Below are 13,562 nucleotides of genomic sequence, written 5' to 3' on the forward strand. Positions count from 1 at the left end.
AGATTTGAATGTATACAAGAGTTTTTATACTAGTAGAGTGAAAAATCACATAACTTGGGATAAAATATTTGCAATATATAAAAACAATAAGAACTCATTCAGATGTTACTGGAATAGTAAAAAGTATCAAGCTCACAGGGGAAAAAAGCAGGCAAGAAAAAAATTCAGAAGAATCACACTTGGGATAATTTTTCCATCTACCCATTTCACAATGTTGTTAAATTATCTTCAGTTTTAAAAGGCTACTAAGTGAAAACTTAGTGACAGCATGATCTGGGGCCCCTTTTTACCTATACAGATTATAAAGGGAAGTATTTTAAGTATCTGAGGCTCTTACTGTGTTTTCTGCACAAAAATGCTGATCCTTTAGGCATTGTGCCCTTTATATTATTCCCCCCATCATTTCAGGTCCTATCTATGTTTTGTCCTAAGTGCAACAGTAGCAGTATTTTAAAAACAAAAATAGAAATAAAATAGAAACAGAAGCCCACTTTTTCTAAGGTTTTAATATAAAGGTAAGTAAAATTTTAATTAAAAGATTATTTATTGGAAATATATGCACACAAAAAGTTTAATACTGCTTGAGTATCTATTAAGTACCAAGCATAATAGTAAATCAATTATACTTTTGCTTTGTTCTGTCTGTGCATAGGTCAGTATACTTGGCCCACAGGCCAGATCTGGCATATCACCTCTTTTTATAAACAGTATTTTACTGGACCACAGACATGTTGGCTGTGGCTGCTTTCCTGCTTCACCAGTGGAGTTGAGCAGTGGGACAGAGACTGTATAGACCATAAAACCTAAAATATTTTCTGACTCTTTACAGAAAATATTTGCTGACCTTTGGTCTATGCAGTGCTAGAAATGTGTGTCATTTCCATTTTACACAATAGAAACTCAGTTTTTTAGAGAACAAGGCTCTGTTCTCTACCTACTAATATTTTAGTTATCTCAGTTGTGAAATTATAAGAAGGAAAATAACATAATCCCTCCCCCCAAAAAATAGTTTGTGATAAAAAATTCCATTTTTAGGGGTGCCTGTTGGTAATACATATTTGCTTTTTAGTTACCAAGTTTCCAGGACAGTCAAGAAGGGGATGATATTCTGCCAAATATGGACAGAAATCCAACAACTCCATCATCAGTTATCTTTCCACTGGCAAAAACTCCTCAGTGTCATCATGTCACGCCTGGCATGCTAGACTCTATAAACAGGTAAGTATTTGTGCATATGGTACTGTAATTCTCTGCATCAGCTTTTAACATCCCATGAGTTGAAGACAGTAGATGTCAGTAATTAGAGAAGTCATCATTTTTAAAAAAACAAGAAAGAATGGTTCCTAGAGGTCAAAGATGGACAGTTTCTGCAAATATAGGTGTTTTCAGTATTGTCAGTACACAATTCACACTCTAGGATAAATTCCAAATGGGTCAAAGTTTTGCATGTAAAAATTAAACTATAAAATATATCTTTAGAAAACTGTGGAGAATTATTTTATAATCTTAGAAGTCCCAGAAACCACTAACAAAAAGTCCACCATATAGAAAATAAAGTTTTACTTGGTACCAACCACCATAAAAAGTCAAAAGACAAATGAGAATCTGAGAAAAGAATTTATGGAACTTAGCACAGGAAAAAAGGCTAACTTCCCTGTTATAACACTCCTACAAATTAACAAGAAAAGGAAAGCCATTTTTACACATTACTAGTGAAAAGGTAAATTAGTTCAATCCCTGAAAGCGGTACTTTGTTGATATATATCAAAATTATAAATTCATATACTCTCTGACCTAGCAGTCCTAATTCTAGAATTGTGATTGTACAGCTAATTTGTTGCAGTATTGCTTATAATGACAAAAGGCTGGAAATGACTCAAATGTCCATCGATTAGGCACCAATCAAATTCTGTGACATTATGTAGCCATAGAAATTAATGAGAAATTCTTTGTGTAGTTATGGTAAGATATTCAAGATATAGTAAATGAAAAAAAGGGGGACTTCCCTGGCAATGGTTAAAAGACTTTACACCTCCCAGTGTAGGGGGCATGAGTTTGATCGCTGGTGGGAGAACTAAGATCTACATGCTGCAAGCACAGCCAAAAAATAGGAAAAATAAAACTATTAGAAGCAGTTAATTATGTGTTATCATTTGTGTAAATAGGGGCTCCGTGTGTGTATATCCTTGTATGTATATGTGTATATATACACACATTATTGCTTTTATTTGATTAACTATCTCTGAAAGGATCCATAAGCAACTGAACATATTGGTGATCTTTCAGGAGACGAACTAAGATAACTTGGGACAAAAAAGAACGATTTTTGAATTCCACATTATGTGAATATAAACATTATTTTGAAATATAAATAAATAAAAATAAGAAACGATATGGGTGGCCAACTTCAAATAACATGGGGGGAAAATGGAAAATGGTAAGGCGGCCTGAAAATATAGACTCTTCATTTGGCGGTTCAGCAGGCCAGTACTGATCTTGGTAAGAGTTTTCATGGGGTGTGAGAGAGTGAAGCCATATGATCGAAACTGGGAGGAAAAAAAAACATTCAGTATTCTCATGAAGCTTAGTGAAAATCTGAATTTGCATTTACTCAGCAAAAACATAATTTTCCCTAGCAATCCAGAAATCATTTTTTATTTTTAAATTAGTATTTAGTACAAGTGAAAGTATATTAAGCATATAATTTTTTTAAATACTTCAGAATTTATTTTATTGAAGTATAGTTGATTTACAGTGTTGTCATTTTCTTCTGTATAGCAAAGTGGCTCAGTTTTACATATATATATGTTTTTCTTAATATTCTTTTCTACTATGGCTTATCACAGGATACTGAATATTGTTCCCTGTGCTATACAGTAGGACCTTGTTATTTATCCAGTCTATATACAATAGTTTCTGTCTGCTAACTCCAAACTCTTAATCCATTCCCCTCCCAATCCTCTCTCCCACTTGGCACCCACCAGTCTGTTCTCTGTCTGTGAGTCTATTTGTGTTTTACAGATAGGTTCATTTGTGTCAGATTCCACATGTAAGTGATATCATGTGGTGTTTGTCTTTCTCGTCTGACTTCACTTAGTAAGTATGATAATCTCTAGGTCCATCCATGTTGCTGCAAATGGCACTATTTCATGCTTTTTATGGCTGAGTAGTATTTCACTGCATGCATGTACCACATCTTTTTTATCCATTTATCTGTCAATTGACATTTAGGTTGCTTCCATGTTTTGGCTATTGTGAATGAATAGTGCTGCTATGAACATGGTGGGTGTATGTATCTTTTTGAATGATAGTTTTGTCTGGATATATGCCCAGGAGTGGAATTGCTGGATCATATGGCAACTCTTTTCAGTTTCTTGAGGAACCTCTATACTGTTCTCCATAGTGGCTGTACCAATTGACATTCCTACCAACAGTGCAGGAGGATTCCCCCTTCTCCACATTCTCTCCACCACTTATTTGTAGATTTTTTTTTTTTTTCAGAAAACCAGTTTTTTTAATTTTTAAAGCTCTGCCATGTTTGTTTCTAGCGGGTGCCGATGGTTACCTGCCACACTCACACCAGGTTGTCCGTGTAGCCAGCAAACAGTGTCTGGCCATCAGCAGACCAGGCCAGAGGTACACTGGGGAGGCTCTGCCTTACTGCTGGTACTGATAACTTCTTGCTTCAGTTCATCTACAATGATCTTGCCTTCCAACTCCCAGATCTTGATGCTAGGACCCGTGGCAGCACAGAGCCAGTAGCGGTTGGGACTGAAGCACAGGGCGTTGATGATGTCCCCACCATCTAGTGTGTAAAGGTGCTTGCCTTCATTGAGGTCCCACAACATGGCCTGCCCATCCTTGCCTCCAGAAGCACAGAGGGATCCATCTGGAGAGACAGTCACAGTGTTCAGGTAGCCTGTGTGGCCTCTATACTGTTCTCCATAGTGGCTGTACCAATTGACATTCCTACCAACAGTGCAGGAGGATTCCCCCTTCTCCACATTCTCTCCACCACTTATTTGTAGATTTTTAAATGATGGTATTCTGACCAACGTGAGGTAGTGCTCATTGTAGTTTTGATTTGCATTTCTCTAGTAACTAGTGGAGAAGGAAATGGCAACCCACTCCAGCGTTCTTGCCTGGAGAATCCCAGGGACGGCGGAGCCTGGTGGGCTGCCGTCTATGGGGTCGCACAGAGTCGGACACGACTGAAGCGACTTAGCAGCAGCAGCAATAACTAGTGAGGTTGAGCATTTTTTCATGTGCCTATTTTCCATTTGTATGTCTTGTTTGGAAAAATGTCTCTTTAGGTCTTCTGTCCATTTTTTGATTGGGTTGTTTTGTTTTTTCCTTGTTGAGTTGTATGAGAGCTCTTTGTATATTTTGGAAATTAACCCTTGTTGGTTAGACCATTTGCAGATATTTTCTCCCAGTCTGTAGGTCGTCTTTTCATTTTGTTGATGGTTTCCTTTGCTGTACCAAAACTGGTAAGTTTGATTAGGTCCTATTTGTTTAACTTTGCTTTTATTTCTATTGCCTTGGGAGACTGATCGAAGAAAATATTGGTATGATTTATGTCAGAATGTTTTGCCTATGTTCTGTTCTAGGAGTTTTATGGTGTCATGTCTTATAAGTCCTTAAGCCATATTTTTATGCATGGTGTGAGGGTGTTTTCTAACTTGATTTACATATGGCTGTCCAACTTTAACATCACTTATTAAAGAGAATGTCTTTTTTTCCATTGTATATTCTTGCCTCCTTTGTCAGAGATTAATTGACCATAGGTGTGTGAGTTTATTTCTGTGGCACATATAATTTTGGACAGATTTTGGTAAGAACTTTGGCCAAATCATTAGCTTTAAAATATTCATTCCTTTTGCCCTTGAATTTTATTTCTAAGGAAATATGAGGTTGGGCAAGTATGAGTGTAGTATGAACAAAGATATTCATCACAAAACACTACTGAAATATTGAAACTGACCTAACAGTCCAATAGGATTTGTCCATATAATAGAATAATATGTAACAATTTAAAATGATGTCTTCAATACAGATAGCCAACAAACACATGAAAAGATGCTCAACATCACTAGTTATTAATGAATGCGAGAGTACAATGAGATATCACATCATACCAGTCAGAATGTCCATCATTAAAAATCTAGACAGTAAATGCTGGAAAGGATGTGGAGAAAAGGGAACCCCCTTGCACTGTTGGCGGGAATGTAAATTGATACAGCCACCAAGGAGAACAATATGGAGGTTTCTTAAAAAAACTAAAAATTGAGGTACTTCCCTGGCATTCCAGTAGTTAAGACTCTGAGCTCCCAATGCAGAGGGCACAGGTTCAATTCCTGGTCAAGGAATTAAGATCCCACATGCTGCATTGTACAGCCAAAAGAAAAAAAAAAACTAAAAATTGAAACTACCATGCAGCTCAGCAATCCCACTACTGAGCATATACCCAGAGAAAACCATAATTCAGGTAGACATATGCACCCCAATGTTCACTGAAGCATTATTTACAGTGGCTGGGACATGGAAACAACTTCAATGTCCATTAACAGAGGAGTGGATAAGGATGTGATATATATATATACACACACAAGGGAATGTTACCATAAAAGGGAATGAAATTAGGTCATTTATAGAGACAAGGATGGACCTAGAGACTGTCAAACAGAGTGAAGTAAGTCAGAGAAAAGAATATTGTATGTTAAGCATAAATATGGGATCTGAAAAAATTGGTAGAGACCAGCAGTTCCCAACATTTTTGGCACCAGGGGCCAGTTTTATGGAAGACAGTCTTCCACAGGCCTGGTGGGGTGGGCGGAGGGTGGAATGGCTCAGGCAGCAGCGTGAGCGATGGGGCCGCAGGGAAGCGTCACTTACTCACCCGTCCTCCACCTCCTCTGTGCAGCTTGGCTCCTAGCGGGTCAGGGACCACTACAAAGCCCAGGCCCTCTGCTTGGCAACTCCTGATACAGATGGGCCTCATTTACAAAGTGAAATGAGACACAGAGGTAAAGAACAAACATGGATACCAAGGGAGGGGGGTGGTGGGATGAATGGGAGACTAGGACTGACATATGTACACTATTTATACTATGTTTAAAATAGACAGCTAATGAGAAACTACACTATGGTACAGAGACCTCTACTCAGTGCTCTGTGGTGACCTAAATGGGAGGGAAATCCAAAAAAGTGTGTGTGTGTGTGTGTGTGAAGCCAATTCACTTTCCTGTACAGTAAAAACTAACACATTGTAAAGCAACTATACTCTAATAGAAGTTTAAAAGAATTAAATAACGCTTTCAATAATTTTTAATGATACAGAATAATGTTCAGTGAATAATTTTTAAGAGCTAAGAAATAAAACTACATTACATACAGTATGATCGCAGTTTTGTAACATGTATTCATAGGAGATAGGAAATTCCTTAACCAAAAACACCAGCCATTATCTGTAGATTGTAGGATTATACTGATGTGGATTTTGATACTGTTTTTTTTAACATATATCACTTTCACAATTATAGAAAATGGCTTTTTTTCCTCACAGAGCACAAGATGGACTCATACCAAGAATATATTTTGTAAAACTTTATTTTCAAAAAACGAGTTTCCTAGCCTCTTTAATCTCTAGACTTCAGCAACTCTAGTAGTTAGCTTCCTTTTCGTAATAGTTTTAAGTAATGCAACAGTATTTTTTTTATCACTCCCAAAGTATCTGTACAGGACAGTAGTTTTATGAGGTGCTGATCCTGAACAACTGGCTAGGCTCATTCACGTACTGTGCAGCAGTGCTTGTGGTTCACATTAATATCTTAATATATATCACATATTTACATATTTCTTACACGTCATACCTTTAAGGTTGCCAAATAGTCATAAAGGAATGGATAGTCAATCATAAAGGAACTTGAAGCCTAGAGAGAAAATTTGTCCTAAGTAATTGTTGGGGAAACTGAGAACAATATTCTATGTGGCCTCAGTTTTCATCTGTAAATTATGAGTCAGGCGTATTTGCTAAGGATGAGAGGGAAAAGAGGTAAGGTTAAAACAAAGTTCTTTTAAAGTCTTAGTTGGTATAAAAAAACATGTAACGATGTAGAAATAAAAGGCTTATGAGCCAAACTGAATCTCAACACAGTTGGAAGGCATAAATTAATGGAGAGTTTTCATCACCATGCGTATCCTTAAAGTGATAGGGAAGGAAGACATGAACAAGAGAAAGAGTGAAAGGTATAACAAAAGGGAATCAATGGACAAGATGTCTTAGTGAGTTTTGGAAAAGACAGGCAGCAAGATAGAGACTGGAAAGAGCAGATGGGACAATGTGAAGTTGCTCAGTCGTGTCCAACTCTTTGTGACCCCATGGACTGTAGCCTACCAGGTTCCACCGTCCATGGGATTTTCCAGGCAAGAATACTGGAGTGGGTTGCCATTTCCTCCTTGGGAAAATGGACAATGAATAAACCATCATTTTTCATAATAGTTTTATAGGGTTGAAGCATTTTGTCCATCTCCATCAGTACACGATTGTCTTTTTAAAAATGGAACATAAAATATACTTTTAACGTATGGAAACATTTTAAATTAATTTTGTCAATTGCTGTTCAATCTGTGGATTAAAGTATGGTGATTAATGTTGATTTGAAATTATTTTATATTTAAACAGGAATGATTGTGATAAATATGTTTTTCGTATGCAAAAAACCCATAAAAGTAAAGGTGGCACTACCTGGGGCAATATCAAGAAAAAAACAGTAAGTATTTTTCTTTGTTGGGGCTTCCCAATACCTAAGCAGTAAAGGATGTGCCTGCAGTGCAGGAAACACAGGAGATGTACGTTAGATCCCTGGGTCAGGAAGATCCCCTGGTGGCATAGCAACCCACTCCAGTATTCTTGCCTGGAGAATCCCATGGACAGAGGAGCCTGGCGGGCTGTGGTCCATAGGGTTACAAAGAGTCGGACTCGACTGAAAGTTGAACAGCTATAATACCTGGCAAATTGTTGGAGTTATAAGTTATGTAACAACCCCTGCCTTCACGTTGCTTATAGGCTAATATAAGTAAATTATAATATGAGGCTGAGTGAGGTAAGCATGTAAGTGCTATAGGATTATAGATGGCAGGTCATAGACTGGAACATTTGAGTAAGGTGAGAATTTTCAATTGAGGAGTCAGGCAGGGTGGGAGAAACACATATAGGTTAGAGAAGGACATTTCAGGCAAGACACAAGCATAATATCTATTCAGTGATTGGGGAATAATCCATACTGATTGAGTTATGATTGTCATGGAACAAGAAATTTCATTAAGTACTCTACAGATTCAAAATGGCTTTCAAATTTTTCCAGATTCAACTACTTGATTTTATATGTGTATGTGTGTATTATATGCATTTCAATATTTAAAATCTAGTTACAGAAAATTTTTAACTCAATATTGCCTTTGGGTGATCTAAATTTTAATTTCTCATTTAATTTGAATAATTTATATCCAGATTAAGTATTCAGGAAAAGCTAATTCACCTCAGATTTCCTCAAAGGTAATAGCCAATCTTAGAGAATGATTATGGGATAAAACAGGAGACTACCTTATTCCCTGAGGGAATAACCAGGTTATGGCCATCTTTTTTTCCCCTCACCCATGATGAAGTATTTATATAGCACAACTTCTAAGGTATAGTTTCTCTAAACTGAAACATTGGGATTACATCACCAGATCTAATTTTTATAGGCTTTATTTGTCCATAGGAAATGGTAGATACCTCTGGGAACCTTGGCTTAAAATCAGCCTGGAGACTAAATTCTTCAAAAGAAACTTTTACTCTGTAATTGAAAATGTGGGCAAACTCCCTCTCAATGTTTGAGTCCCTTTTTCCAATTCCACATTCCTTACAAGAATGAAATTTTGGCTTCATTTATAGCCACTAGGTCAGGATAGAGCAAAGGGTTTAGTATTAAAAGTTCTGATTTCAAAGTTTGACTCCACACCAGCTTTATGACAAGGCAAGCTACTTGGGCTTTCCAGTCTCATTAATGTATGATGTGAAGTGGGGATCATGGTGATATATCATTTAGGATCTCCACTGCCTTGTTGATTTTCTTTCTTTTTTTTTTATAAATTTATTTATTTTAGTTGGGGGCTAATTACTTTACAATATTGTAATAGTTTTTGCCATACATTGACATGAATCAGCCATGGGTTTACATGTGTTCCCCTTCCTGGACCCCCCACCCACCTCCCCTTGTTGATTTTCTGTGTTGAAGATCTGTCCATTGATTTAAGTGGGGTGTTAAAGTCTCCTACTATCATTGTATTCCCGTCAGTTCTCTCTTTATGTCTGTTGTTCACTCACTAAGTTGTGTCCGATTCTGCGACCCCATGGACTGCAGGCTTCCCTGTCCTTTACTATCTCCCAGGGTTTGCTCTAACTCATGTCCATTGAGTTGGTGATTCCATCCAACCGTCTCATCTTCTGTCGCCCTCTTCTGCTCCTGTCCTCAATCTTTCCCAGCATCAGGATCTTTTCCGATGAGTCAGTTCTTCGCATCAGGAGACAAAGTATTGGAGCTTTAGCTTCAGGATCAGTCCTTCCAATGAATATTCAGGGTTGATTTCCTTTAGGATTGATTGGTTTCATCTCCTTGCTGTCCAAGGGACTCTCAAGAGTCTCTCCAGCACCACAGTTCACAAGCATCAACTCTTCGGCACTCAGCCTTCTTTACTGTCCAACTCTCACATCCATACCTGACTACTGGAAAAACCATAGCTTTGACTATACGGACCTTTGTCAGCAAAGGGATGTCTCTGCTCTATTAGTATTTGTTTTCTGTATCTGGATGTTCCTCTATTGGGTGTATATGTGTTGATGACTGTAATATCCTCTTTTATTGTAATGATCCTTTTGTCATTACAATACAATACTCTAGTAGCTTGCCTTCTTTATCTTTCTTTATAGCCTTTGTTTTAAAGTCTACTTTGTCTGATGTGAGTATCGCTCCTCCCACCCCCCCCAACTTTTTTCTCATTTCCATTTCATGAAATGTCCTATGTGCCCTAAAGTGGGTCCTCTTGCAGGCAGCATGCTGTAGGTTTTTTTTTTTTTTCCATCCAATCTGCTACTCTGTTTTTTTTTAATTAATTATTTTAATTGGAGGATAATTACTTTACAATATTGTGATGGTTTCTGCCATACATCGACATGAATCAGCCACCGGTGCACATGTGTTTTTTGACTGGAACGTTTAGTGCATTCACATTTAAGGTAATTATTGATAGATATATTTTGCGACCCCATGAATCACAGCACGCCAGGCCTCCCTGTCCATCACCAACTCCCGGAGTCCACCCAAACCCATGTCCATTGAGTCGGTGATGCCATCCAACCATCTCATCCTCTGTCATCCCCTTCTCCTCCTGCCCCCAATTCTTCCCAGCATTAGGGTCTTTTCAAATGAGTCAACTCTTCGCATGAGGTGGCCAAAGTATTGGAGTTTCAGCTTCAACATCAGTCCTTCCAATGAACACCCAGGACTAATCTCCTTTAGGATGGACTGGTTGGATCTTCTTGCAGTCCAAGGGACTCTCAAGAGTCTTCTCCAACACCACAGTTCAAAAGCATCAATTCTTCGGCGCTCAGCTTTCTTCACCTTTAAACCTTGTTTATGTGTTGATTTTGTATTTTCTTATTTGTCTGTTTTTGGTTTTCCTTTTGTGGTTTGATGGTTTTCTTTCATATTATGTTTGTGTTCTCTTTTTGGTTTTTATGAATCTTGTTTTTGATTTGTGGTTACCTTGTTTTTCAAGTGTATTAACTCCTTCCTGTATCCACTTGCTTTAGACTGGTAGTAATATAGGCTCAAACACATTCTGGAGGGGAAAATGTATATTTTCTTATTCTCCTCCCCTACATTTTATGATTTTGATGTCCTCTTTTACATCTTCGTATTCATCCTTTTGCTGTTTATTGTGGTTATCATTGCTTTCATGAATTTTTTTCATTTTTTAAAAAAATCTGTATCCTGGCTTATTTATTTACTTCCCAGTTATGATTTTCTCTTTCCTGTAGATTCTTACTTCTTTTCTGTTTGGAGAAGAACTTTCAATATTTCCTTTAGGATAGGTTTAGCATTGCTGTAGTCTTTCAGTTTTTGCTTGTCTGTGAAATTCTTAATCTCTACTTCTATTCTGAATTATATCCTTGCTGGGAATTATATCCTAGTTTGCAGATTTTCCTATCAGGACTTTGATTATATCTTGCCACTTCTGTCTAGCCTGTGCTGTCATATTTTCTTTTCTATCCTATTCGTTGTCATTTTTTAAAGATAGCCATGGCCAATAGTTTAAAAAGTACTGGTGTACATAGGCATGCATTATATATTTGAAACTTGTCATATATGTTGAATTACTATTTTAGCCAAGAATTTAAAGTACAGAGAACTCAAATTTTGCTAGTGTTATGGAATGGAATAAGTATTCAGTTGATTTTGGCAACTTTCAGGTGCTATCATTTAACCACTACAGCATTAGTTTGTAATATTTCCTTTGGGATAAAGCATTCTGAATTTTGTCTATGTTTGAAGCAGGCGTCACAGGAGGTTAATTAGCAGAAAACTGTGGTATTGGAAAACTTTTCACTTAGCTAATATGAACTCTCTTGTAGATTGAAACTGATTTTTCAACTCCACCATCAAGAAGAAAAACAGCATTTAACAAAGGTAATATACTTTTCTTTTGTAGCTCTGTTCTAGTATAGGGTAGTCTCTTTATTAACACAGTATTAAAATTAATTATTCTCAAGTGGGCAGACCTATCAATTTCTTTCCTATAGTTATTTTCAATTTCCTTGAAATTGCTTTTAGAAATATATTAATCTTTTCTATTAAACTTCTTGTTACAGAATTAGCAGAAAACTCTGGTATTGGAAAACTTTTCACAAAGGCTATGGAGTCTTTAGATGAAGACGAGAACGATTATTATTTTTCGAATTCTGATTCTTCATAGTATAAATGAGAGAACATGTCCAGGATGTTTATCAAGAAGCAGACAGTGTATTTGTGTCTTCATGTGAAGTATATATATTTTCTTTATAGAAACTGCACACTCTTTTTCAAAGGTTTCATGTTTTATGTCTCTCGTAAGCATCTTAGTCTGTTTACTTTAAGAAAATCATGTTCCATACAGGTTTTCTTTTTTTTTTTTTAAGCATTTAAGAAAATGTTACTATTGTTAAAGGGAGAGATGGGGGAGAATAGAATATAGATTGTAACTTCCAAGTTGATGAAAACCTTAGGCTAGCATTTGTCACCACTTGGTATACAAATCGGATCTAATGTTTTAATTACATGTTGTTTAAACCATTTGACAAGCTTTCTCCTGATTGTTTTTCTTAAAGCTTGTGATTGGCACATCTGTAAAACCTATGTAAATTTCATTTATTGCTTTTAAGTATTAAGTAGAATGAGAAAACGTATTTTGTTGTATTTTTTAAGCAGACATAGCAAAAATTTGATCTCAGTATTTAAAAGACTGGATTAGACAAAACATTCAGGTTACAGATGTACTACTGTAAGAAGTCAAGTTACTATGTCATGTCATAGTAAACACTGTTTTCCTTTTGGACAGCTTCTTTAGAAATAAATGTCTTTTAGCATATTCTGCCATTATGTTTTAAATTTGACATGAGAATTTTTTTTCCCTCTGTTTATAGTACATCACTCACCCTTTCTCACCAGTTAGGTTGTTCAAATAAAGTAAGTTTGTTTTTATAATATTTGTGTTTTGGTTGGTTTTTCTAACTGCTGGATCATAGAAAAAAAGGACCTTTTTGGTTAATGGTTCAGCTCTTTCCTTGAAAAATATCAGAACTTATAGAAAAAATACATTTGTTTCTTAAGAATTTAGTCAGTAATGATCAGCTACTAAAGAACTATAGAATTCATAGAAACACAAGATTTAAAAAGAATAGTGCAAGTAAACTGAGATCATTCTCCTTTAAACTACCATGACAGTTTCTGCCACAAATATTTTTGCTAGATGAAGTATGAAAAAACTGAAAGGGTTATGTTAGAGTAGCTCTAAAAAACTACTATAGAACTTTAAGTTGCAAATATTTGGTGTAATAATGTGCTATTTGATGCTAATGAATAGTGTTTTAGGAATTAGAAAGTAGTTCAATTCTATAATAGGAAACAAAAAGGGTATTTTGAAATAGCATACACTTGACATCAACTACAGTGTACCCCCACTCCCCTTATTCCCTGTGACCTATCAAGTCTCTGTTTATCCCACCTGCCAGGTACCAGGTTATTCCCATTTCTTTCCATTGGGTCATGAGATAAACTAGTAAGGTTTAAGGTAACATCCAAAGGAGACTTAAAATTGGAAGAGAAAGACGAAGAGAAAGGCTTTGAGGGCTCAAAGGCAGACAAGATGGATTGATAAACAATAGGGTTGATAAGTGCAACCTGTGGGAATATAGAATGAGGCTGTTGCAGTTTAAAAATGGATAGACATCTCTACATAGCAAGCATAACTAAATGAAATCC

The 13,562-nt window shown here is 36.5% G+C and overlaps 2 protein-coding genes across 5 annotated transcripts in view; one reads left to right on the forward strand and one right to left on the reverse strand.

Moving 5' to 3' along the window:
- The window catches only part of MIS18BP1 (MIS18 binding protein 1), a 48,627-nt gene extending 35,842 nt beyond the window's left edge, over positions 1 to 12,785 (forward strand). For 3 of the 4 annotated variants that reach the window (XM_081548457.1, XM_081548459.1, XM_081548458.1), the window contains exons 12-15: positions 1,070 to 1,218; positions 7,685 to 7,772; positions 11,678 to 11,732; positions 11,915 to 12,785. In XM_081548457.1, coding sequence (XP_081404583.1) covers positions 1,070 to 1,218; positions 7,685 to 7,772; positions 11,678 to 11,732; positions 11,915 to 12,018 — 396 coding nt within the window. In that variant the 3' untranslated portion in view covers positions 12,019 to 12,785. The remainder of the gene's footprint in view (positions 1 to 1,069; positions 1,219 to 7,684; positions 7,773 to 11,677; positions 11,733 to 11,914) is intronic. The other variant, XM_081548460.1, reaches the window with a different exon arrangement.
- Positions 1 to 13,562, reverse strand: part of FANCM (FA complementation group M) — a 106,300-nt gene that overhangs the window by 29,764 nt on the left and 62,974 nt on the right. The gene's annotated exons all lie outside the window — the stretch shown is intronic.

The sequence above is a fragment of the Giraffa tippelskirchi genome, chromosome 12 (genome assembly GCF_054371585.1).
Source record: "Giraffa tippelskirchi isolate mGirTip1 chromosome 12, T2T-mGirTip1v1.2.pri, whole genome shotgun sequence".
NCBI classification, from domain to species: Eukaryota; Metazoa; Chordata; class Mammalia; order Artiodactyla; family Giraffidae; genus Giraffa; species Giraffa tippelskirchi.